The sequence below is a fragment of the Protomyctophum bolini genome (genome assembly GCF_963924005.1).
Source record: "Protomyctophum bolini genome assembly, chromosome: 2".
Classification (NCBI taxonomy): Eukaryota; Metazoa; Chordata; class Actinopteri; order Myctophiformes; family Myctophidae; genus Protomyctophum; species Protomyctophum bolini.
This window is the reverse complement of record NC_137863.1, coordinates 5,043,567-5,070,162: the sequence shown is the minus strand read 5'-3', so window position 1 is coordinate 5,070,162 and position 26,596 is coordinate 5,043,567. Positions and strand designations below refer to the sequence as shown.

Sequence of the window (26,596 nt, the reverse complement as noted above, 5' to 3'; positions counted from 1 at the left end):
GTTTTTCATCATTTTTGAAGATTTGAAAAAATGACGAAATGACAAAAACGATGGGTTATAGCCCATGTTTTTTGAAATTTTGAAAAAAAAAGTTAGCCTCGTTTCTCATCATTTTGGACCATTGGCTATAGCCCATATCGTACGGCATACTATAGCGCGCCGTTTTTCATCATTTTTGAGGATTTGAAAAAAATGACGAAATGACAAAAACGATGGGTTATAGCCCATGTTTTTTGATTTTTGAAAAAAAAAGTTAGCCTCGTTTCTCATCATTTTGGACCGTGGGCTATAGCCCATATCGTACGGCATACTATAGCGCGCAGTTTTTCATCATTTTTGAGGATTTGAAAAAAATGACGAAATGACAAAAACGATGGGTTATAGCCCATGTTTTTTGAAATTTTGAAAAAAAAAGTTAGCCTCGTTTCTCATCATTTTGGACCATTGGCTATAGCCCATATCGTACGGCATACTATAGCGCGCCGTTTTTCATCATTTTTGAGGATTTGAAAAAAATGACGAAATGACAAAAACGATGGGTTATAGCCCATGTTTTTTGATTTTTGAAAAAAAAAGTTAGCCTCGTTTCTCATCATTTTGGACCGTGGGCTATAGCCCATATCGTACGGCATACTATAGCGCGCAGTTTTTCATCATTTTTGAGGATTTGAAAAAAATGACGAAATGACAAAAACGATGGGTTATAGCCCATGTTTTTTGAAATTTTGAAAAAAAAAGTTAGCCTCGTTTCTCATCATTTTGGACCATTGGCTATAGCCCATATCGTACGGCATACTATAGCGCGCCGTTTTTCATCATTTTTGAGGATTTGAAAAAAATGACGAAATTACAAAAACGATGGGTTATAGCCCATGTTTTTTGAAATTTTGAAAAAAAAAGTTAGCCTCGTTTCTCATCATTTTGGACCATTGGCTATAGCCCATATCGTACGGCATACTATAGCGCGCAGTTTTTCATCATTTTTGAGGATTTGAAAAAAATGACAAAATGACAAAAACGATGGGTTATAGCCCATGTTTTTTGAAATTTTGAAAAAAAAAGTTAGCCTCGTTTCTCATCATTTTGGACCGTGGGCTATAGCCCATATCGTACGGCATACTATAGCGCGCAGTTTTTCATCATTTTTGAGGATTTGAAAAAAATGACGAAATGACAAAAACGATGGGTTATAGCCCATGTTTTTTGAAATTTTGAAAAAAAAAGTTAGCCTCGTTTCTCATCATTTTGGACCATTGGCTATAGCCCATATCGTACGGCATACTATAGCGCGCCGTTTTTCATCATTTTTGAGGATTTGAAAAAAATGACGAAATGACAAAAACGATGGGTTATAGCCCATGTTTTTTGAAATTTTGAAAAAAAAAGTTAGCCTCGTTTCTCATCATTTTGGACCGTGGGCTATAGCCCATATCGTACGGCATACTATAGCGCGCAGTTTTTCATCATTTTTGAAGATTTGAAAAAATGACGAAATGACAAAAACGATGGGTTATAGCCCATGTTTTTTGAAATTTTGAAAAAAAAAGTTAGCCTCGTTTCTCATCATTTTGGACCATTGGCTATAGCCCATATCGTACGGCATACTATAGCGCGCCGTTTTTCATCATTTTTGAGGATTTGAAAAAAATGACGAAATGACAAAAACGATGGGTTATAGCCCATGTTTTTTGAAATTTTGAAAAAAAAAGTTAGCCTCGTTTCTCATCATTTTGGACCATTGGCTATAGCCCATATCGTACGGCATACTATAGCGCGCCGTTTTTCATCATTTTTGAGGATTTGAAAAAAATGACGAAATGACAAAAACGATGGGTTATAGCCCATGTTTTTTGAAAATTTGAAAAAAAAAGTTAGCCTCGTTTCTCATCATTTTGGACCGTGGGCTATAGCCCATATCGTACGGCATACTATAGCGCGCAGTTTTTCATCATTTTTGAAGATTTGAAAAAATGACGAAATGACAAAAACGATGGGTTATAGCCCATGTTTTTTGAAATTTTGAAAAAAAAAGTTAGCCTCGTTTCTCATCATTTTGGACCGTGGGCTATAGCCCATATCGTACGGCATACTATAGCGCGCAGTTTTTCATCATTTTTGAGGATTTGAAAAAAATGACGAAATGACAAAAACGATGGGTTATAGCCCATGTTTTTTGAAACTTTGAAAAAAAAAGTTATCCTCGTTTCTTTCTCATCATTTTGGACCGTGGGCTATAGCCCATATCGTACGGCATACTATAGCGCGCCGTTTTTCATCATTTTTGAGGATTTGAAAAAAATGACGAAATGACAAAAACGATGGGTTATAGCCCATGTTTTATGAAATTTTGAAAAAAAAAGTTAGCCTCGTTTCTCATCATTTTGGACCGTGGGCTATAGCCCATATCGTACGGCATACTATAGCGCGCAGTTTTTCATCATTTTTGAGGATTTGAAAAAAATGACGAAATGACAAAAACGATGGGTTATAGCCCATGTTTTTTGAAATTTTGAAAAAAAAAGTTAGCCTCGTTTCTCATCATTTTGGACCATTGGCTATAGCCAATATCGTACGGCATACTATAGCGCGCCGTTTTTCATCATTTTTGAGGATTTGAAAAAAATGACGAAATGACAAAAACGATGGGTTATAGCCCATGTTTTTTGAAATTTTGAAAAAAAAAGTTAGCCTCGTTTCTCATCATTTTGGACCGTGGGCTATAGCCCATATCGTACGGCATACTATAGCGCGCAGTTTTTCATCATTTTTGAGGATTCGAAAAAAATGACGAAATGACAAAAACGATGGGTTATAGCCCATGTTTTTTGAAATTTTGAAAAAAAAAAGTTAGCCTCGTTTCTCATCATTTTGGACCATTGGCTATAGCCCATATCGTACGGCATACTATTGCGCGCCGTTTTTCATCATTTTTGAGGATTTGAAAAAAATGACGAAATGACAAAAACGATGGGTTATAGCCCATGTTTTTTGAAATTTTGAAAAAAAAAGTTAGCCTCGTTTCTCATCATTTTGGACCGTGGGCTATAGCCCATATCGTACGGCATACTATAGCGCGCCGTTTTTCATCATTTTTGAGGATTTGAAAAAAATGACGAAATGACAAAAACGATGGGTTATAGCCCATGTTTTTTGAAATTTTGAAAAAAAAAGTTAGCCTCGTTTCTCATCATTTTGGACCATTGGCTATAGCCCATATCGTACAGCATACTATAGCGCGCCGTTTTTCATCATTTTTGAGGATTTGAAAAAAATGACGAAATGACAAAAACGATGGGTTATAGCCCATGTTTTTTTAAATTAAAAAAAAAAAAGTTAGCCTCGTTTCTCATCATTTTGGACCGTGGGCTATAGCCCATATCGTACGGCATACTATAGCGCGCAGTTTTTCATCATTTTTGAAGATTTAAAAAAAATGACGAAATGACAAAAACGATGGGTTATAGCCCATGTGTTTTGAAATTTTGAAAAAAAAGGTTAGCCTCGTTTCTCATCATTTTGGACCGTGGGCTATAGCCCATATCGTACGGCATACTATAGCGCGCAGTTTTTCATAATTTTTGAGGATTTGAAAAAAATGACGAAATGACAAAAACGATGGGTTATAGCCCATGTTTTTTGAAATTTTGAAAAAAAAAGTTAGCCTCGTTTCTCATCATTTTGGACCATTGGCTATAGCCCATATCGTACGGCATACTATAGCGCGCCGTTTTTCATCATTTTTGAGGATTTGAAAAAAATGACGAAATGACAAAAACGATGGGTTATAGCCCATGTTTTTTTAAATTAAAAAAAAAAAGTTAGCCTCGTTTCTCATCATTTTGGACCGTGGGCTATAGCCCATATCGTACGGCATACTATAGCGCGCCGTTTTTCATCATTTTTGAAGATTTGAAAAAAATGACGAAATGACAAAAACGATGGGTTATAGCCCCTGTTTTTTGAAATTTTGAAAAAAAAAGTTAGCCTCGTTTCTCATCATTTTGGACCGTGGGCTATAGCCCATATCGTACGGCATACTATAGCGCGCCGTTTTTCATCATTTTTGAGGATTTGAAAAAAATGACGAAATGACAAAAACGATGGGTTCTAGCCCATAGGTTAGGGGCCACCCCAGGGCCAAGTATGATGTAAAAACAAATGACAAATGACAAATGACAAATGACAAAAACGATGGGTTATAGCCCATGTGTTTTGAAATTTTGAAAAAAAAGGTTAGCCTCGTTTCTCATCATTTTGGACCGTGGGCTATAGCCCATATCGTACGGCATACTATAGCGCGCAGTTTTTCATAATTTTTGAGGATTTGAAAAAAATGACGAAATGACAAAAACGATGGGTTATAGCCCATGTTTTTTGAAATTTTGAAAAAAAAAGTTAGCCTCGTTTCTCATCATTTTGGACCATTGGCTATAGCCCATATCGTACGGCATACTATAGCGCGCCGTTTTTCATCATTTTTGAGGATTTGAAAAAAATGACGAAATGACAAAAACGATGGGTTATAGCCCATGTTTTTTTAAATTAAAAAAAAAAAGTTAGCCTCGTTTCTCATCATTTTGGACCGTGGGCTATAGCCCATATCGTACGGCATACTATAGCGCGCCGTTTTTCATCATTTTTGAAGATTTGAAAAAAATGACGAAATGACAAAAACGATGGGTTATAGCCCCTGTTTTTTGAAATTTTGAAAAAAAAAGTTAGCCTCGTTTCTCATCATTTTGGACCGTGGGCTATAGCCCATATCGTACGGCATACTATAGCGCGCCGTTTTTCATCATTTTTGAGGATTTGAAAAAAATGACGAAATGACAAAAACGATGGGTTCTAGCCCATAGGTTAGGGGCCACCCCAGGGCCAAGTATGATGTAAAAACAAGCAACAGGTAGAAAATGGCAAAGGATTTTCTTGGAACTAAAAAACAAAAAAAAAACTAAGCCTCTTTTTGAGGGTTTATTCCTGCACCATCTGTGAATTATCTCCCGATTATAAGGAGATTATTCTTAGGTTATTATATTATGCTGTACTAGTATACATGAAAATAAAACCGGGATGCAACTGAAATAATAAGATAAATCTTTACTTCTTTTTTAACAGAGCATAACACTTAATAAGAACATTTGAAACAGAAAGAAAGACAGCAATATAAAACATTGTCAGAGATGCTTTTGTCTCTGTGTGCAGGTAGTATTATGTCCCGTAATACGTTGTGCATTATTTCCAACTCAATTATATATAAAAACAAATGACCCTGTATTGAATTTCTAGTCCTCCTCATCATAATAATTATGTCCCAAAGCGCCCCCTAAGGCTGCTCGCTTTGCCTAAAAAAAACGGCAACCAAAAGATACTGGGAAGCAGCTTTTTGCTTCTACGGGCCGACGGCATGGAACAAGCTCCCACTGTACCTTCGACAGGCAGCCTCTGTAGACATTGCTTTTAATTGACCTTTTATTTGTTTTTGTTATTCATGTCCTCACCGTCTGGCATTACTGCTCTTGTTTTTTAATGTTTATGCCTTGCTTTTCTTTCATTTTTTTCTCCATTGCTCTGTAAAGCACCCTATATGCCACTTTCTAATTTTAATCCTGAAAAGTAACATCTTTGGACATGCAGGTTTCCACCTGACAGAGACAATATTAATATTAGATTAATTATCATCTCAGTGTTTTGGCAATTATTCGCGCCACCGCCCACACAATTTGAGAACCACTGTAATAGAAGGATAATAATAATAATATACATAACCCACCACCATAACCTCTGTGCAACTCATTATCTATTATAAATATATGTGTGTGTGTGTGTGTGTGTGTGTGTGTGTGTGTGTGTGTGTGTGTGTGTGTGTGTGTGTGTGTGTGTGCGCGCGTGATATAAGTACATAACCTGCCACCACAACCTCCGTGCAACTCCATTCTCTGTTGTGTAAAGTAATACAGTTTCTCAGAGAATGGCACTTATTACCCTATTAGTACCCTGTACCCTATTATGGTCATGTTATAATAAAATATAAAATATAAAAAAAACATTTGGCACACATAGCAGAGCTTGTAGATCGGCCACTATCAGTGGAGACATTTGGTGTAGAGGGAAAACAATAAGGAAGGGATCAAGTTCAGACCTCCTTGGTTTAAACATAATTAAAAACAAAATGCAGGAAATAAAGAAACCTTAGCTGCTAATGTCGTCATGACGTAGTTTCAGTGGTTTACGGTAGAGGGCGCTCTTCCGCAGCCTGTGAATGATATGCCAGGATCAACGAAGGAGAGTACACCCAGGAATCACATGATCACATCTTTGTTCAGCTGGTTTAGCATAATGCTATAAACGATTAATAATATATATAATATATATATATATATATTTATTCTTTGCTCTCTGGTACTTTTTTTTTGGCAAAAACAAGCCACATTCAACTGCCCATAACTATGGAACGGAGCATCTCAACGGCACCAACTCGCCTGCTTCTACAAGACTCTACCGCGTCTTTCGGAGCAAATCGGTGGAAGGATGGTTTGTGAGGAATATTCTATCATTTCTCACAGGTCAACTAGAACCATAGCCAATGTTTTAACTCTGGCAGTCAATGAGTTAACCCCAGCGGTCCATATTGTGGCGGAAAGATCTACAAGCTTCACAACGCTGAAGATACCCGATCTACAAGCTCGCCAACACGACACTATAATATTGAGCCCTGAGGAACTCCCGTTTCACCATAGAGGGTTTAAGTGGTTATAAGTTATAACATTCGTTTGCTGTGGAAGACTTTTTCATTGTGCAGTAATACAACTATAGCTCTGCTACCCGGTCTCACGCGAAAACACGGCAAAATAGCAACGCCTAGAAAACCCCAAAAATCTGTACATACCGGTATGACACTGAGATCCTCCCAGAGGCGCCGTGACGTCTCTACCGAACTTGAGCCACGGGAGAGAAGCCACCGAAAGGTCCGCGAGTTGTCGTCTCGAGCGTAGCGGAGTTCGGTAGAGCCGACTCAGCACCGTCCGAGTTGTAACCCAACATGGACAGAACAGTAAAATAATGGCAAACCGATAAACACGGTTGAAATAGCATTTCCGTACTAGTGAAAGCGACACCTCCGTCGTCACAGTCAAACAGTTGTCGTGTAACCTCGCCTCAACCAGGCTTTTCCACCACCTCTGAGGAAAGCCTGGTCTCTGTTTCCAAAGTCTGCATTATCCTGTCGGGAGCGGATGATATCGTTGTAACGTCATGTTGTAGTATTGTTTTGTATAGTCGACAGGCAGGAACAACAGGCGGCAACTTTATTGAGGGAAAAGGAAGGTTCCTTCCTCTTCCCTAAAATAAAAGCTCTCGTATAGCCTGTAGCTTTTATTGAGAAAAATCGGTTTGAGGGAAAAGTTAGTTGCCGCCGGTTGTTCCTGCCTGTCGACTACAAAACAACACTACAACATGACGTAACGATTATCATCCGCTCCCACCCCGGATCACATACCAAAATGAAATGGTGCCCAGGCTATAGAATGGCTATATGTACGGATTGTGGGGGGTTTTATAGGCGTGTATGTACGGGAATTGCAATTCCGTGCTATTTCGCCAGGATTTCTGTGAGATGGAGCTCTGCTTCGTCGTGCAGTGATGATGCCGTTTAGCTCTGCAGAAGCAGGGCCACCCCTGCCAGGGTCCACTTGGACGGCCTCTCCTTGGTCTTCAGGTTGAAGGTCCACACGTAGGTGGGTCCTCTCTGGCGCGTCTTGTAGACGGGACAGCGGTACACGCTCCTCACGTCCTGCTTGTCCACGGGCACGGCGCGCACCAGCATGACGGGCATGGGCGGGGCCAGCTCCTTCAGGCGGGCGTCCGCCATCATGCCGGTCTGAAAAGAAAAGTAAAATGAGACGGATGGACGGATAGACAGACAAGACAGACAGATAGGTAGGTTTTATGATGATATGAACTTTATTTATATAGCAGTGCACCTTTCAAAACAAGGTTCCAAAGTGCTGCACAGAAGCAAGATTAAAAGCAGAAAGAAGCGACAGTCAAAGACTGGATGAAAATTAGACAAAAAAACCAAAACACTACATATAAAGGTGGGTTTTTAAACGGGCACTTTTATACCAAGTGAATGAAATATAAACCATTTGAAATATTGCTGTTGTTCGATTCCAACATTTATCCCCAAGCTATAACCTTTCCTACATGGATGTGTTTTGTTCTGTTTTGATGACAGAAAAAAAGTGTAATTGTACGTAAAAAGTTTGACTGTCTTTCAGCACTTTCGCTTTGGAAATGTGGAGGTGAAAAATTCTCTCATAATATGTCAAAAGTTTCGTGTACACTATACTCTATACTCGCCAGTGAGTATAGTGTAAACCAGTCACGTGTGAGAATAGTCTAAACCAATCACCAGTGAGTAAGTATAGTCTAAACCAGTGGTCACCAACCGGGGGTTCGCGATCTACCGGTAGCTCGCGGGAACCTTTCGAGTCGATCGCGAAGTGTCAGACCCATTGGAATGCAAATGCTTGCCTTTCAGGCTGCTCCGTCTCGCAGCCTCGCACTGACTGAATGAGAAGAGCAGCCGGGCGATTCCCCGTCATTTGCATTTTGAACGGATCGTTCACGGAAGTGACCGGATCGGTTTCGTTCACCAAAAAGAACTAGTTATTTTGATTCGTTCGTTCATGACCGACTAAACGGCGGTGAAAAGTTGACTTCACTGACTGATTTATAAACGGCTTCGAGTCAGTGTTACTTCCATGTTGCGTAGCACTGTCCAATCTTTGGTATCTTTGGCAGCAGCAGCTGTAGGCTATTTTGTCGCGTTAATGAAACCAAACGCTACACGCGGTGCAGGATTATTTCATGTGAATCATGTCAAAATGAAAAGATGATGATGTGGTTGGCACACAGCGCAGCAGCAACGCAGCACAGCAGCCCGAGAACACAATAAGAAATATAACATTATTATTCTCCTCCTCCTCCTCCAACAACTCGATAATGTTCTCATTTTAGTTTGTTACTCATTTTCTGAGCCATGCAAATAAACAACAACCAGCACTGACTGGAGACGGAGAGGTTCATGTGCCCTGCGCGTAAAGCTTAGCCAGAAACAGGACAGTCACTGCGTCAGCATGGATGTAGCCTCGGAAACCCAGACGTTATATTTCCAGCACAGAGGTGAGGGGGGGGTATCGCACGCTGAGAGCCACATACACAGCTGCATTTGGTTTTTAATTAAAGGCGCGTTCTGAATATACCAGTCTGCAATGCAAACTAATAGCCGAGTGCACTCCAGGGCATATGCATAGGGAAAGAATGACTTCTGTCCGTGACAATAATCAATGCTACAGTTTGATTTCTGTACACATGCACACATAGAGCAAAAAATATGATAAATATGAAATATGAAAACCTGTTGAAGTACAACGCATGAGTCAATTAAGTAGCTGCTTTTGTATCAAACCCTTTCCTCTTTACTGAGCCTACTGTCATTGAACTGCTGTCCGATAAAATGCAGGATGTGTTTGCATTAACTTCAGATATTTAAATGGAGATTATTGGATTAGTAAGTGACTGTCACCTGCAGGTCAGAGCTAAAGAGAAGGAATTTTGGTCTCGTGAGCAGAGAAGTATCCCCTGATTGTGTCGTGTGCACTGAAGCTGCATGCCTATACTTTGGTTCCACGTACTTATGTGAAATGGCCTTTTCACAAATGAAAATAATAAAATCCAAGTTTAGAACTCGTATGACTGACTCACATCTTAATGACACCCTCAGACTGGCAATCACTAAATATGAACCAGATTTCAAAACGCTTGCAGATAAAGTGCAGTCACAGCAGTCTCATTAAAGGTGGGCTGACCCTGAGAGTATGTCACCATATCTGTGCAAATATATATGGTCATGTTATGCCTATGTCATTTGAACATCTGCCAATGTGAATATTCATTGAAATGAGAAACAAAATATTTCTAATACTAATTATTTCTAATTTGTCTTAATATTATTTGACATTGATAATATAACTTACTATAAGTATTTATTCTAATTTAAGCTTTAGTCTTTGTGTGGATGTGTGCACATGCATTGAGCCTGTCAGAAATAGCAACAAAACAAGTGTTTTTTCTAACACGTTTTAGTGGTAGATCTTGGCTTACAATTGGGAATAAAATGGGCTCTTGGGCTTGAAAAGGTTGGTTACCACTGGTCTAAACCAATCACCTGTGAGTCCCAGCGCGCTCCCTCCATGAACAGTCCATAAACCAGGGCTCCTTCTCGCGGAGGAGACGTGAAGTCCTCGCGGCTCATCTTCTTGGTGACGTCACACTGCAGACACATCCTGTCCAACGGCCACTCGTTCCTGTCCAAACAATCAAGGATCTCATAGAATCAGCCAGTCGTTAAACCTGCCATTATGGGCAAAGCGTTGCATACACAAACATACAGTATAGAGCCTATAATTGTAGCTCCGCAGTCATGATGGGTACAGGCTTTAGACCGACAACCTACCCCAAGCCCTAACCTCTAATGTTTTATCCCACGATTTTGTAACCCATTTTTTCACCCAGTGTCAATGATCTAAATCCTGGGCTCTACACTCCCTCTGACAGCCTGGGGAGAGCAACAGACTGACCTCATGCATTCCTTCAATGCATGAGGAGTCCAAGCTGCTTATTTTACAGGGGAGTGTTTCCCCGGTTGGACGTAGCACGTGGAAGGAACACGTTATTCCGACCAGTTCCTTTCCCCTCCATCAGGCTGGCCAGGGGGAGGCAGTTTTAGAGACCAGGATTACTGCATGTTTTTAGTGAGGGTACCTACTACCTACCCTATAGGAGACATGAGCAGAACATGCAAACTCCACACAGAAAGGCCCTTTCGCCAACCCCGCCTCGGGTATACTGATGACACAAACCCTAACCTAACACTAACCGCAAGCACGGAGCAACGCATGTCGGACCTTTCGGCGTGTCGGATAAGCGAGCTGCGCACTCCTTAACAGAGTCCTTGCAGAGGGCAGACAGGGTAGGGAGGGGTCGAAGGTTTTGAGGTGATGTTCTTCCCCTCTTTTGCACTAGGTATGTTGGTGTGTGGTATTTTAATGTCGTACGGGTCACTGTGTGCCTTTGTTGTATTGTCTTGTATTGTATTGTATTGTATCTGTATGCTGCAGGGCGGGTCCTTGGGGTCCAAGACAAACTTCTCCCTCGGGGGAGAGACAAAACAAAGAAACCTTGAACCCCGTCCCGACATGACGCATTTATTGACGTATACCTTCTAGCCGTGGTCTGCATGATGGCGGTGAGGAAGGACTGCGGGTTGAAGAAGCCGGCCAGCCACACGGCGTTGGGCAGGCAGAAGTCCAGCGTCCAGGCCTCCAGCTCCCGGACGCGGGCCAGCAGGTCCGTGAACCACAGCAGCAGGCCCAGCACGGAGGGGTAGGCCAGCCGGGACCAGCCCGGCGGAACCACGTCCAGGAACATGGCGCTCTGCAGGGCCTCCATGTCGGCGCTCATCGTCAGCTCTCCCTGCGTTGGAACAACCACGGAAACCAGTGATGATTTTGACAGCAAATTTTGATTTTAGTCACGTCATGACTTAGGGTTAGTCTAGTTTTAGTCGACTAAATCTACAGTTGATTTGACAAGGCGTTGCAACGCATAATCTGCTCAGTACAAAGCTTGTTGGAAGTGTGACTTTGAGGACATTCTGGGCTGTATTTTGCGTGTCTTAAGTACCAGGTCTTATTACCTAACTTGAGTAAACTAAAGACCTGGAGGCGTGATCAATGCTCTTTGGCCACTCAGAATAGCCATAAGGCATTGATCACGCCTCCAGGTCTTTAGTTTACTCAAATTAGGGAATAAGACCTGGTACTTAAGACATGCAAAATACAGCCCTCTGAATCCAAGGGCCCCCATTGGCTTAGGGCCCCTGTGCACGTGCACATGCACTTTACATGACGTTTCCGACTCACCTTGAGGCCCAGGCTGAGCTCGCGCAGCGAGCGCCGCATCTCCTGCGTCAGCGCGTTCATGCGCTCGCACTCCTGCAGCGCCACCACCTGGTAGGGGGTCCTCTCCTCCGCCCTCCCCAGCAGCTCGGCCATGTTGAACGGCTCCGGGAGCTTCTCCACGATCTCCTCCAGCAGCGCTAGAACCTGCATGGAGACCCCATGTGTGGGACATGAGTTAGATTCATGAGGTCCATGTGGGACATGAGTTAGATTCATGAGGTCCATGTGGGACATGAGTTAGATTCATGAGGTCCATGTGGGACATGAGTTAGATTCATGAGGTCCATGTGGGACATGAGTTAGATTCATGAGGTCCATGTGGGACATGAGTTAGATTCATGAGGTCCATGTGGGACATGAGTTAGATTCATGAGGTCCATGTGTGACATGAGTTAGATTCATGAGGTCCATGTGTGACATGAGTTAGATTCATGAGGTCCATGTGTGACATGAGTTAGATTCATGAGGTCCATGTGAGACATGAGTTAGATTCATGAGGTCCATGTGAGACATGAGTTAGATTCATGAGGTCCATGTGGGACATGAGTTAGATTCATGAGGTCCATGTGGGACATGAGTTAGATTCATGAGGTCCATGTGGGACATGAGTTAGATTCATGAGGTCCATGTGGGACATGAGTTAGATTCATGAGGTCCATGTGGGACATGAGTTAGATTCATGAGGTCCATGTGGGACAATTAATACATTCTTTTGGTGTTTTAAGCATTGTGTTATTCTTTAGCTGTTGAAAAATAGCAGATCTGCAAGCTCGTAGCGCGGCACTGCTTGCAGATCTGCTATTTTAGAAAGTTTGTGAAAATGTGGCGCAAATCTTTCAATATTCTTTCAGAGCGAATGTTTTTAACTCAAATCTTTGCTTCTGGGGGGGGAGGGGGGTCCCTGGAACAACAACGAGTTTGTAGGTCTGCTATTTTAGAAAAATCGAAGAACGACTGACATAGAAACATAGCTTTTTCTGAAAACTGTCAGGATGTAGAAGACATTTTATAGAATCTGATCTCAGGTCAGAATGGGTTACTATGTGACAGTATACTGAGGGACTTTTGGACATGTGGCGCGGCAGCGGCACCTTGTGGTCGCGGGTGCTGGCGGCCCCCTCCCCCGCTCCCCCGTCCTGCGGCTGCATCTCCAGCACGGTGCGGAACAGGTTGTGGGACGTCTGCGTCTGGAAGCCGATCTCAGCGTTGGGGTGCAGACCGTAGAGGAGAGGAGACTCCGCGGGCAGGGTGTCGTCGATGTACTGGAGGACAGGGATCAGTACACGCATTAATTTATTACACTGGAACTCCTTTTGGTGTTATAGCATTATGTTATGCTTTAGCTATTGAAAAATAGCAGATCTACAAGCTCATAGCGCGCCACCGAGTGGCGCGCTACGAGCTTGTAGCTCTGCTAATTTTTTTTTAATCGAAGAACGACTGACATAGAAAACATAGCTTTTTCAGAAAACTGTCAGGATGTAGAAGAGATTTTTAGAATCTGATCTCAGGTCAGAATGGGTTAATGAACAGTCGATGTACTGGAAGACAGGGATTAGTACACGCATTCATTTATTAATGAACAGTCATGTTTCGAGTGATTTGATGGGATTTGTAGTCTTTTCTTTAGTCTGACCTGGTAGCCTGGGCAGCATTTATTTTCGGGTCCATGATCCGGTTCGGGAGTGGATGATATCGTTACGTCATGTTGTAGTCAAAAAGCGTGGCTCGCACAACAAGGCTTTCATTAATGGGACAGGTTTTATTCTTCCGGTTTGAGGGAGGAAAGGATGTTCTGGTTTAGAGAGGGTTCCGTCCTGATGACTACAAAACAATGACTACAACATGACGTAACGATATCATCATCCGCTTCCGACCTGGATCACACTGCAATTTAGTAACAGTAGACCATGAGGCTTTCACCAGCTCAGTGGCCTTGTGGTTAGAGTGTCCGCCCTGAGACTGGGAGGTCGGGGTTCGATCCCCGGCCGGGTCATACCAAAGACTCTAAAAAAATGGGACCCAGTGCCTGATCCCTGCTTGACACTCGGCATCAAAGGGTTGGATTGGGGGTATAAGTCCCTGCGACATACTAGCGTCATGTCCAGGGGGTGTACTTGTACATCAAGCTGCCTCACGCTACAGAAACAGGAGATAGGCTCCTGCCCCCTATGGGCCTCATGGCTCAGCAAGGCTACTTACTTAGCCCTCTAAGACCCTAAGCTTTTTAGCAACAATTTTATTTTAATGAATTACTAAATTATTATTATTTTTTTCTGTTCTTTTTCACCTGATCATTAGAATGTCTAGAACATGTTTTATTCATTATTGTGAAAGATATCCCCCAAATGTAAATTATTAATTTATATAATTATTATATCATTATTATACATTTTTCATCAAACTTTATTTTTTTAAACATATTTTTTAGTCTTAGTCCTAGTAGTACAAAGTAGTAGTAAGGTTGAAATCTATTTTTTGCAAGTAGAAATGAATGCGGGTGTTAGAGGGTTAGACCAGGCTTTCCTCCGAGCTGGAAAGCCTGGAGAGTCCATGGATGGGTGGGGCAGCAGGGGGGGGAAACACTGACCTGGTGGTAGCCGTTATAGTCCATGGTGGGGGGCACGGGGAAGCCGGGCGCCAGCCACAGCTCTCCGTCCATCATGTCTGGCCTGATGAACTCCTCCAGGTAGGTGTTGCACAGACGGCGGTCCCAGTCGTCCGTGATGTGACCGCCGTACATGATCTCACCAAACAGGTAGCGGAGGTCATCGTAGGGCACCTTCAAACCAATCACATAATGAGATGGAATTATGGAGACGCAAGGTTCCACTGCTGATATAATACACACACACAGACAAATCTATTTATAATTATGTTTATGTTTGTATTTATATTCATATTAATATTATTGTATATTATATTATAGTATATTATAAGGACAAATGTAAATCAACATCTTACATCTTTACTTTTGTTATATTTCTTTTTCTTTTCTGTTTTTAGTAATATTTCTAACGTATTGCTCTTTTTATTTAATTTTTTAATTTGTGTTCTTCATAAATTATGCTACTGATCACGGAATTTTATTATTATTATTATTATTATTATATGTATTATATAAAAAGGTGGGCAAAATAAGCTTTATGCTTCAGCCCATACCTTTTCGGTTAGAACTGGTCACTGCGTTGACTAGGTAATGTAGACTAGGCAATGTAAATTCCTTAAACCTGACCGAAATGACCGAAATAAAGATTCAAAACTCAAACACACGAACACGCACATGCACACGCACGGACACGCACCTTGGCGTTGGCCTCCAGGTAGTTGTACAGCACGTTGACAGAGATGGTGAGGTCTCCGGTGTTGAACGGGTACGAGCGGTTCCATCCCTGAGGACCGAACTTCCTCCGCTCGGCCACCACGGCGTGGAAGTAGCACAGCGAGAACAGGATGACCTTGAACTCCTTCTCCCACGCACACATCTCCAGAGTGTCCTGAGATAAGATGAGATGAGATATTAAACTCCTTCTCCCACGCACACATCTCCAGAGTGTCCTGAGATAAGATGAGATATTAAACTCCTTCTCCCACGCACACATCTCCAGAGTGTCCTGAGATAAGATGAGATGAGATATTAAACTCCTTCTCCCACGCACACATCTCCAGAGTGTCCTGAGATGAGATGAGATATTAAACTCCTTCTCCCACGCACACATCTCCAGAGTGTCCTGAGATAAGATGAGATGAGATATTAAACTCCTTCTCCCACGCACACATCTCCAGAGTGTCCTGAGATAAGATGAGATGAGATATTAAACTCCTTCTCCCACGCACACATCTCCAGAGTGTCCTGAGATGAGATAAGAGGAGATATTAAACTCCTTCTCCCACGCACACATCTCCAGAGTGTCCTGAGATAAGATGAGATGAGATATTAAACTCCTTCTCCCACGCACACATCTCCAGAGTGTCCTGAGATGAGATGAGATGAGATATTAAACTCCTTCTCCCACGCACACATCTCCAGAGTGTCCTGAGATAAGATGAGATATTAAACTCCTTCTCCCACGCACACATCTCCAGAGTGTCCTGAGATAAGATGAGATGAGATATTAAACTCCTTCTCCCACGCACACATCTCCAGAGTGTCCTGAGATGAGATAAGAGGAGATATTAAACTCCTTCTCCCACACACACATCTCCAGAGTGTCCTGAGATAAGATGAGATGAGATATTAAAGGTTTTATGACATTCATTTTCATTTATTTTTGTTTTTGTTATTTCTTTTAGGTTTTATGACCTCAATTACACCCAAAAAACCTGAACTTTGAACATTCAGTGGATTTTCTGTGGTCTGAAGTTTTCTTTGGGGTTTGGAAGCCTTTTGAGCTACAATGAAAACAGGCAACACAGTGAAAACAGTGACATCTGCTGGCAAATCCCATTGACATATATGGGATTTGCAGGCTCTTACATCACAAACTGCCGGCAAATCAGAGCACCTGTTTGAGCCAGAAAACCCCAGATCACAGAAAATCTACTGAATGTTAAAAGTTCATGTTTTTTGGGTGCAATTGAGATTAGAAAACCTAAAAAAATAAGAACATTTCCAAAACCTTTTTTTTAATGTCACAATCCCTTTAAACTCCTTCTCCCAAGCACACATCTCCAGAGTGTCCTGAGATAAGATAAGATATTAAACTCCTTCTCCCACGCACACATCTCCAGAGTGTCCTGAGATAAGATAAGATAAGATATTAAACTCCTTCTCCCACGCACACATCTCCAGAGTGTCCTGAGATAAGATAAGATAAGATATTAAACTCCTTCTCCCACGCACACATCTCCAGAGTGTGCTGAGATAAGATAAGATATTAAACTCCTTCTCCCACGCACACATCTCCAGAGTGTCCTGAGATAAGATGAGATATTAAACTCCTTCTCCCACGCACACATCTCCAGAGTGTCCTGAGATAAGATAAGATAAGATATTAAACTCCTTCTCCCACGCACACATCTCCAGAGTGTCCTGAGATAAGATAAGATATTAAACTCCTTCTCCCACGCACACATCTCCAGAGTGTCCTGAGATAAGATAAGATAAGATATTAAACTCCTCCCACGCACACATCTCCAGAGTGTCCTGAGATAAGATAAGATAAGATATTAAACTCCGCCCACGGACACATCTAAAAGAATGCAGTAATCCTGGTCTCTAAACGGCCTCCTCCTGGTCAGCCTGATGGAGGGACTGGTTGGAATAACGTGTTTCTTCCATGCGCTACAACGTCCTATTAGGGAAACTCGCCCCCGTCAGGTGATTAGAAGAAGCAGCCTCTGATAACTCGATTTCCGTTGCTCGACACACAGAAACCCTCCCTCTAATAGACGACTATCATGTTTCACTGCATCCTCACAACGTTCATTGTGAGTTTGTACATCGGCTATATTTGCTGAACATATTTAGTGTACAGTGAAGAAGTTTGCCAAGGTGCATGGTGGTAGGTAGGTACCTACCTGTGTGAAGTTGTCCAGGGCCGTGTGCATGGTGGTATAGGTAGGTACCTACCTGTGTGAAGTTGTCCAGGGCCATGTGCAGGTTGAGGGGGCATGGTGGTAGGTAGCTACTATACCTGTGTGAAGTTGTCCAGGGCCATGTGCAGGTTGAGGGGGCATGGTGGTAGGTAGCTACTATACCTGTGTGAAGTTGTCCAGGGCCATGTGCAGGTTGAGGGGGCATGGTGGTAGGTAGCTACTATACCTGTGTGAAGTTGTCCAGGGCCGTGTGCAGGTTGAGGGGGCATGGTGGTAGGTAGCTACTATACCTGTGTGAAGTTGTCCAGGGCCTTGTGCAGGTTGAGGGGGCATGGTGGTAGCTACTATACCTGTGTGAAGTTGTCCAGGGCCGTGTGCAGGTTGAGGGGGCATGGTGGTAGGTACCTGTGTGAAGTTATCCAGGGCCTTGTGCAGGTTGAGGGGGCATGGTGGTACCTACCTGTGTGAAGTTGTCCAGGGCCTTGTGCAGGTTGAGGGGGCATGGTGGTAGGTAGGTACCTGTGTGAAGTTGTCCAGGGCCTTGTGCAGGTTGGCGTGCATGCCGCTGGGAGGCTCGTTGGTGATCTTGATGGCGTTGTCCAGGATGCCCTGCGGGATGATGTGGCCGTCGGGCGTGGAGGCCGGCTCAGCGCTGACGAACACCCTGAAGGCCGGGTGGGCCTGGGGCCCCTCCCCCTGCTGCTCCAGACGCTTCTCCAGGACGCCCAGCCAGCGCGCCACCAGGTGGATGTTCTGAGGATGACACCCAAGGAATTGGTGTCGGATTACAACCACACACGGAGATTTTGAAAACATGACCAATGACAAAAAACTCCCATATCTTGCTGGGCGAAGTACTACAACAATGTGCAAGCAGCAAGATTTGTGAGTTGCTGTGATAGGAGAAGGATATCAAATGGAACACAACCACCCTAAAGACTAATCATTGTGTATATTCCTGCACTATACCTGCATCGAGTGATCTTGGTACATAGAATTTGATCTATTGAGGATTCTGACCTTCAAATTTACATCATTTTTGTTTTGATTGTATTGCTGTATTGTTGTATGGTTCTTTCTGCTTTGGCAATGTAAACGTATGTTTTCTCATGCCAATAAAGCCCTTTGAATTGGATTGAATACTTCATGTAATATGTTCATGTAAGACATTGGGTGCAGATTGCAGGCATGCCCAATAAGCCGAGAGCTATAAGGCATCGCAAAATTCTGTTCAGTGTCTCTGTCTGCAATAATTGGCAGTCGCCATAATATGGAGAAGGCGATGCTTTCTGTACCCGTAATCTGTATCCTGAAGCACTTAATTGTTGTAGAGTTTTTTCAAGCTTGCACATCCACCATTGTTTGTGTTCAAGAAATTCCTTGTAAAATGTGAATACAAATAAAGATGTTAAATGTGTGTGTGTGTGTGTGTGTGTGTGTGTGTGTGTGTGTGTGTGTGTGTGTGTGTGTGTGTACCTGCAGAATGACCCAGTGACCCTCCTTGGCTGCCAGCTCCAGAGCTTGTTCAGCGATGACCTCTTGACCTTGGCCCAGAGACACGTTATGGAAGTTCCTGTTGTCAAACGTGAAGCCCAACTTCCTGCCTGGAGACAAACAAACAAACAAACACTGTTGAGCTCACATTTCTGAAAAGATTACTTACTTGTAGTCAGTAGTCAGGGAACAACATATTTTCAGATGGGGGTCCGCGGCCAAATACTGATAATTCTGGGGGGTCCTTGACATGAAAAAGGTTGAACACCACTGACATAGAAACAGAATTTTCAGAAAACGTTTTTAGAATCGGGTTAAGAACGAGAACGAGATGAGTTCCATATGCGAGGAGGAGATGGGACCGAATGAGATGAGGTCCATATGGGGCAGTACTGAATGCCACCGACTACACCTGTGACAGTACTGTTTGTTAACTATGAAAAAGGTTAAGCACCACTGACATAGAAACATAGGGTTTTTCAGAAAACGGTTTGGAACTTGGATCTAGAAGACATTTATTTAAGATTCAGCCTCAGGTCTAAGTGGGTTCATATCATATTTAATATAATATATGCTATTACCATGTTTCTCCACGTCCTTCAGAGGGTCCACTCCAGGAGACAGGATGAAGAACATGGGCGTGGCCGGACCCGACTCCTCATAGGACACCGCAAAGTCCACGGATCGACCAATCACGTACTTGCTTCCCAGGGTCTCCTCCACAAAGTCTCTGTGGGTAAAAAAAAAGAAAAAGAAAAGAGACCAGTCAACTCGCTGGAAAACCAATTGCCACAGACGAAAAACTGTTTAAGTCCACACTATTGATCCATAATGTATAAATGATAGATAAGGGTTCAGGACAACGAGGCCTTTTCGTGGAGGGGTCAGAATGACATTTGGACTTAGACAGTTTTTCGTCTGTGGTATACTCAATTAATAGCATTTTTATAGTGCTTTTCCAAGTGCTCAAAGCGCTTTACAATATGGTTCAGTCGTTCATACATTGGGAGGTGAAGCGGCGAACAGTCGACGCCAGCGTTCCTCACTTCACACATTCACACACCGACGGTGGCGAGCTGAGCTCACACCGACCGACTCACTGGAGGCAGTGTGGGGTTCAGTGTCTTGCCCAAGGACACTTCCACATGTGGACAGGAGGAGGAGGAGCCGGGATTCGAACCGCCGACCCAGGTATCATGGGACGACCTGCTCTACCTACGTATGTAAGACGGGAACCCCTTGTGCGGTAGTTGTTGCTATGTACAGTACCGATATATTATAGCAAATCTTGTGGTTCTCATCGTTAACAACAGTTAACAACATAAATATAATAATACACATTTTGGGCGGGAACCCCTTTTGCTGTTAGCATTATGTTATGCTTTAGCTATTGAAAAAAAAAGCAGATCTACAAGCTCATAGCGCGCCACCGAGTGGCACGCTACGAGCTTGTAGGTCTGCTATTTTTGAAAAATCGAAGAACGACTGACATAGAAACTTAGCTTTTTCCGAAAACTGTCAGGATGTAGAAGACATTTTTAGAATCTGATCTCAGGTCAGAATGGGTTAAGTATTTCCTACTAACCTGACAGCGTAGGTCATGCGGTCGGGTCTTAGGGCTCTCATCATACACAGGGCTGTATTTCACGTGTCTTAAGTACCAGGTCTTATTACTTAACTTAAGACCTGGAGGCGTGATCAATGCTCTTTGGCCACTCAAAATAGCCAAATGGCATTGACCACGCCTCCAGGTCTTAAGTTAAGTAATAAGACCTGGTACTTAAGACACGCAAAATACAGCCCACAGTCTCTGCAGAGAGCTACTAACCTGGCAGCGTAGGTCATGCGGTCGCGGGTCTCAGGTCCCTCATCATACACAGTCTCTACTAACCTGACAGCGTAGGTCATGCGGTCGGGCCTCAGGGCTCTCATCATACACAGTCTCTCTACTAACCTGACAGCGTAGGTCATGCGGTCGGGTCTCAGAGCTCTCATCATACACAGTCTCTACTAACCTGACAGCGTAGGTCATGCGGTCGGGCCTCAGGGCTCTCATCATACACAGTCTCTACTAACCTGACAGCGTAGGTCATGCGGTCGGGTCTCAGCGCTCTCATCAAGATTCAAGACTTTATTGCCATGTCAACAGAGTTGATTGGAATTTGTTTCAGTGCACTAAAAACATACATACATACGATACATACACATATTCACATCACATAATCAGACAGAACACAATACAAAAGTACAGGCATCATATGAGGGGGACCAATAAATAAGAAGAATGCAAAACGTTACAATTCATGTTGAATAAATAAATAGAAAATTGATCACAGTTCATCGATTTACAAAGCAGCTTCACGCTGTAAAGTGCGAGTGAAAAGAGGGTCAGCATTCAGGAGGCGAACAGCCTCGGGATAAGTGCTGTTCTTGAAGCGGGAGGTATTGCACTTTAGAGACCGGAGTCTCTTACCTGAGGGCAGGGGTGCAAAAAGAGAGCAGGCAGGGTGGGAGGGGTCGGCGATCACCTTCTGCATTCTGCGCTTAGTGCGTGTGGTGTAGATAGAGGAGACGGATGGGAGGTCGAGGCCAATGATTTTTGACGCCGTGCGTACCACCCTTTCAAGCCGTTTCCTCTCTAAGTCAGTGGTGTTTCCATACCACACTGTGACTGAGAAGACGAGGACACTCTCCACAGTGGCTCTGTAGAAGTGAACCAACGCCTCCCCAGTCACACCGAACTTCTTTAAGAGGCGAAGGAAGTGAAGCCTCTGGTGGGCTTTACTCAAGATGTTACTTGTGTTAACTTCCCATTTTAGGGAGCAGCATATAGTGGTGCCAAGGAATTTAAAACTGTCGACCCTTTCGACAGGCTGGTCACCTATAACCAGGGATGGTGGCATAATCCCCTTTTTCCGGAAATCAAATATGATTTCTTTGGTCTTAGCCAGGTTTAGGATAAGGTTATTATCAGTGCACCAGTCTACGAGGGCTGCCACCTCGGCCCTGTAGGCTGATTCGTCACCATTTTTAATATAACCAACGACAGTTGTGTCATCTGCATATTTAAAAAAAGAAACAAATTGAGAATGTGAAATAAAGTCGTTGGTATAAAGTGCAAAGAGGAGGGCTGAGAGAACACAGCCCTGGGGGGCCCCAGTGTTAAGAGTCATAGATTGAGAGAGCATGTTGCCAATCTTAACCACTTGTTTCCGATTTGACAGAAAGTCTAAAATCCAGAGACAAAGAGAGTGATTAATACCCATGGCCAAGAGCTTATCAAATAATTTGATGGGCAGGATCGTGTTAAATGCAGAACTGAAATCAATAAATAAAACTCTAACATATGTGGCAGGGGCCTCCAGGTGCTGTAGGATACTGTGGAGGCACAGAGACACAGCATCCTCTACAGACCTGTTAGCTCGATAGGCAAACTGAAAGTTATCCATCTCAACATTGGACAGGCGATTACAGACAATGCGTTCAAATATTTTCATCACGACAGAGGTCAAGGCGACAGGCCTGTAGTCATTCATGTCAACCGCATTAGGCTTCTTAGGGACAGGAATAACCACAGCAGATTTAAAACAAGCAGGGACTTTGCATAGTGTAAGAGACCAGTTAAAAATACCAGTAAAGACAGGAGATAATTGGTGGGCACAGTGCTTTAAAGTAAAAGCAGAGACCTGATCTGGGCCTGCTGCTTTCCTGCTGTTTTGTTTAAGGAGGAGGGTTCTTACCTCCTGCTCACTAATTATAAAGGGAGGGGGGGTAGTTTGTTCTATACTAACTGCTGCTGCTTCACTGGGATGGACATCTCTGGGCATGTCAAATCTAGAATAGAACTCGTTCAATTTATCAGGGAGGAGGGGGTCATCATCTGGGGCTCGGCGGCTGCCTTTATACCCTGTGATGGTCTGCATCCCTTGCCAAACACCCTTGGTGTCATTGGCACGTAGCTTGGCTTGCAGACTGTCATTATATTTGGCTTTAGCTTTTTTCACAGCATGTTCAAACTCATATCTGGCTAATTTAAAAGCCTCTTTGTTGCCACTCTTAAAGGCTTCGTTTTTCTTTGAGCAGAGGGTTTTAACCTCTTTACTGAACCAAGGTTTGTTATTGCTAAAAACAGTAACAGTCTTAGATGGAATACAGAGAGACTCAGAGAACTTTATGTAGGAGGTAACTGTGTCAGTATACTCATCCAGGTCATCGCATGCATCTTGAAAAACAGACCAGTCAGTTAAATCAAGGCAGGCACTCAGGCTATCAGCAGCCTCAGGGGACCATTGTCTTACAGTCTTAGAGCAACGTTTGTTGGTCTTCAGCTGCTGACGATACTGGGGGATCAGTAAGATGGAGTTATGGTCCGACAGACCGAGGGGGGCACGCACCACTGCATGAAACGCGTGGTGTATGGTGCTGTAGCACTGGTCAAGAGTTTTCTCACCTCTAGTGGCAGCGTGGATCTGTTGTTTATACCGCGGAAGCGACTTCCTCAAGTTAACATGGTTCAGATCTCCCATAATAAGGACGGCTGAATGTGGATGGGCATTTTCCAATTCCGTGATGTGTGTAGCTAGCTGTCGGGCAGCTGACATTGCTCCAGCCTGTGGGGGGATATACACAGCTACCAAGATGATTGAAGCGAATTCCCTCGAGAGGTAGAAGGGTCTGCATCGGATGCTAAGAGACTCGAGCTCTGGCGAACATGATCGGTGTAAAACTTTAGTGTCGGAGCACCATCTGTCTTTCACGTAGAAACAAACTCCTCCTCCGCGGCGTTTCAGCGAGTCCTCAGTCCGGTCTCCGCGGTGAAGAGTGTAGCCAGGTAATGCAACAGCTGAGTCGGTGACACATTCGCGCAGCCATGTCTCTGTGAGGCAGAGCACGGAGCAGTCCGAGACGTCACGCTTGGAGTTGACGACAAGAGATAGTTCATCCATTTTGTTCGTTAGAGATCTAACGTTGGATAAAAGAATGCAGGGCAGCGGGGAGCGAAGTTTTCGGCGGCGGAGTCTCACCAAGGCACCGGCTCGCCTGCCTCTCTTCCTGGGTAGAGCGTAGCGGCGGCTCCTGCTGCGATCAGCATCAGTGTTAGTCACGTCTGTTTGCTTTACAAAGTTGTTAGACGAAAACAAAAGTTGCGGTGGGGGAAGCTGAAAGCTGTCTCTGATGTACAGCAACTCGGTCCTCTCATACTTCAGACAATCCACTCGTTCAAGCGTAAAACATGCAACAAACAAACAAACAATGAGCCAGACCAGCACTATGTCGCCATGTAACGGCGCCATCTTGGTCAACGTTTAATCATACACAGTCTCTCTACTAACCTGACAGCGTAGGTCATGCGGTCGGGTCTCAGGGCTCTCATCATACACAGTCTCTACTAACCTGACAGCGTAGGTCATGCGGTCGGGTCTCAGGGCTCTCATCATACACAGTCTCTACTAACCTGACAGCGTAGGTCATGCGGTCGGGTCTCAGCGCTCTCATCATACACAGTCTCTCTACTAACCTGACAGCGTAGGTCATGCGGTCGGGTCTCAGTGCTCTCATCATACACAGTCTCTGCAGAGAGCTCTTGCTCTTCCACTCCTGGGGGAACTTCTCCTTCTCCGGACACTTGGACTCCACAAACTTCTTCCAGCGTTTGGCCGAGCCCTCCATGTCCCGGTCCAGGTGCTGGAAGTGCTCCATGAGAGAGAGAGACTATATGGAGAGGAGAGAGAGAGGAGAGAGAGAGAGAGAGAGAGAGACTGTGCTTATAGGCCTTTTTAACCCATTCAGGCCTGACCTCAAAATTAAAAAGAAATCTTCTGAATATTTTCACGATTTTTCAAAAACAGCAGACCTACAAGCTCATAGCGCGCCACCGCTTGTAGTATTTTTTTTCCTCTACATTTTTAGTATGTTATTTATAGCAAAAGGCCGATGCACACCTCAGAAGGCTAATGACAGGTGCGTAGGGCAATAAAGCATATACTTAAAAAGGTTATCTTTGAAAAACAAAGAAGGGTCCAGCACACTGTCAGAAACTTGCCAAAAATGTTGCCCTTTATTCAACGTTTCGGTCAGATTGTCTGTCCTGATTTTCAAAGATAACCTTTTTTAGTATTTTATTTATAGCACCACTATTTACCCAACAGTAACAGAATCCATTGAAACATCTCTTCTGGATGGGGGGGGGGGGGGGGGGGGGGGGGGGGTGAAATCAACGAATCAAATGATTCCCAAGCAAGCGTGGCACGGCTGCAGCTCACCGCTCCAAGAGATGGGGTCAAATGCGGAGAACTAATTTCACTGTGGTTAACGTGTTTGACAAATCGTACGACTTTGACTTTGACTAAAAGGAGAATACCAGGGCGGAACTTTAAGTCCTTTAAGGCAGTGGTTCCCAAAGTGGGGTCCAGGGAATGATAGTAAACAAACTGGTCAGGCTCCTACTTGGCCTCAGCCCCCGAACCCACCTCACCCCTGCCCACTTTGACAGGCTGGAATGGCTTAGGGTCGACGACTGAGTACACTGTACAGCATCTTGCAATGGGTCTGGTCCACAAGATTCGATACACCACCAAGATACCCTGTCTAGATACTTCCTTAATGTCAACGAAGTCCACACCCACAACACCAGAGGGAGTGCAACAAACCATGTACAACCCAGATTCGGCACAAACAAGGGACTAAATTATTTTCGCTCCTATGCCACCAAAATGTGGAGCGCCGTACCAAACGGTCATTAAGACATGTGAATGCCTTGACTCGTTCAAAACCGCTCTCAAAGGGCACCTACGGATGGCTGCACTTCAAAACTGGCCCCCGTAAAATCTGAATCTGAAATGTATTTACTAGTCCCACCCCCCAGCTACTGTTTGCTAACATTTATCCCGCCCCAGGTGTGGTCATAGTGGTCAGACATACCTTTATCCCCCCCCCCCCCCCCTGCCCCAGGTGTGGTCATAGTGGTCAGACATACCTTTATCCCCCCCCCCCCCCCCCCCTGCCCCAGGTGTGGTCATAGTGGTCAGACATACCTTTATCCCCCCCCCCCCTGCCCCAGGTGTGGTCATAGTGGTCAGACATACCTTTATCCCCCCCCCCCCTGCCCCAGGTGTGGTCATAGTGGTCAGACATACCTTTATCCCCCCCCCCCCCCCCCTGCCCCAGGTGTGGTCATAGTGGTCAGACATACCTTTATCCCCCCCCAGGAGTGGTCAGACAGGAAGTCCACCGGTGACGTCACCCCTGGCTGGACAGGGTACCTCAGCAGGAAGTCCAGCTCTTCAGGGTTGATCTCTTTGTTGGCCAGCAGAATCTGTATAGCAATGGAGACGCATATACTTAACACTGATTATAATTACTAGCCCTTACCCGTTGTGAGATATTTGCGCCCGGGTGCGTTTTCATTCACTAAAAAAATCATTATTAATCATTAATGTGTCAAATGGGCTCCGTTAAGACCTCCATATTCATATGGTCAATGCCTGTGTGAAAAGTGGGAGTGATTGGCGCAGGCAATGATGAGATAACGCACTGTTTCT

At 43.9% G+C, this 26,596-nt stretch overlaps 1 protein-coding gene across 1 annotated transcript in view; it reads right to left on the bottom strand.

The window, feature by feature from the left end:
• Positions 1–7,620: 7,620 nt before the first annotated feature.
• dnah9 (dynein, axonemal, heavy chain 9) overlaps positions 7,621–26,596 on the bottom strand; it is a 110,063-nt gene continuing 91,087 nt past the window's right edge. Inside the window, exons 50-61 of the mRNA XM_080788665.1 lie at positions 26,248–26,370; positions 24,574–24,767; positions 19,637–19,785; positions 19,038–19,165; positions 18,081–18,314; positions 15,329–15,520; positions 14,614–14,805; positions 13,115–13,285; positions 11,985–12,167; positions 11,282–11,535; positions 10,229–10,367; positions 7,621–7,876 (exon numbers count right to left, since the gene is read on the bottom strand). Of these exons, the coding sequence (XP_080644791.1) occupies positions 7,649–7,876; positions 10,229–10,367; positions 11,282–11,535; positions 11,985–12,167; positions 13,115–13,285; positions 14,614–14,805; positions 15,329–15,520; positions 18,081–18,314; positions 19,038–19,165; positions 19,637–19,785; positions 24,574–24,767; positions 26,248–26,370 (2,187 nt within the window). The 3' untranslated portion in view covers positions 7,621–7,648. The remainder of the gene's footprint in view (positions 7,877–10,228; positions 10,368–11,281; positions 11,536–11,984; positions 12,168–13,114; positions 13,286–14,613; positions 14,806–15,328; positions 15,521–18,080; positions 18,315–19,037; positions 19,166–19,636; positions 19,786–24,573; positions 24,768–26,247; positions 26,371–26,596) is intronic.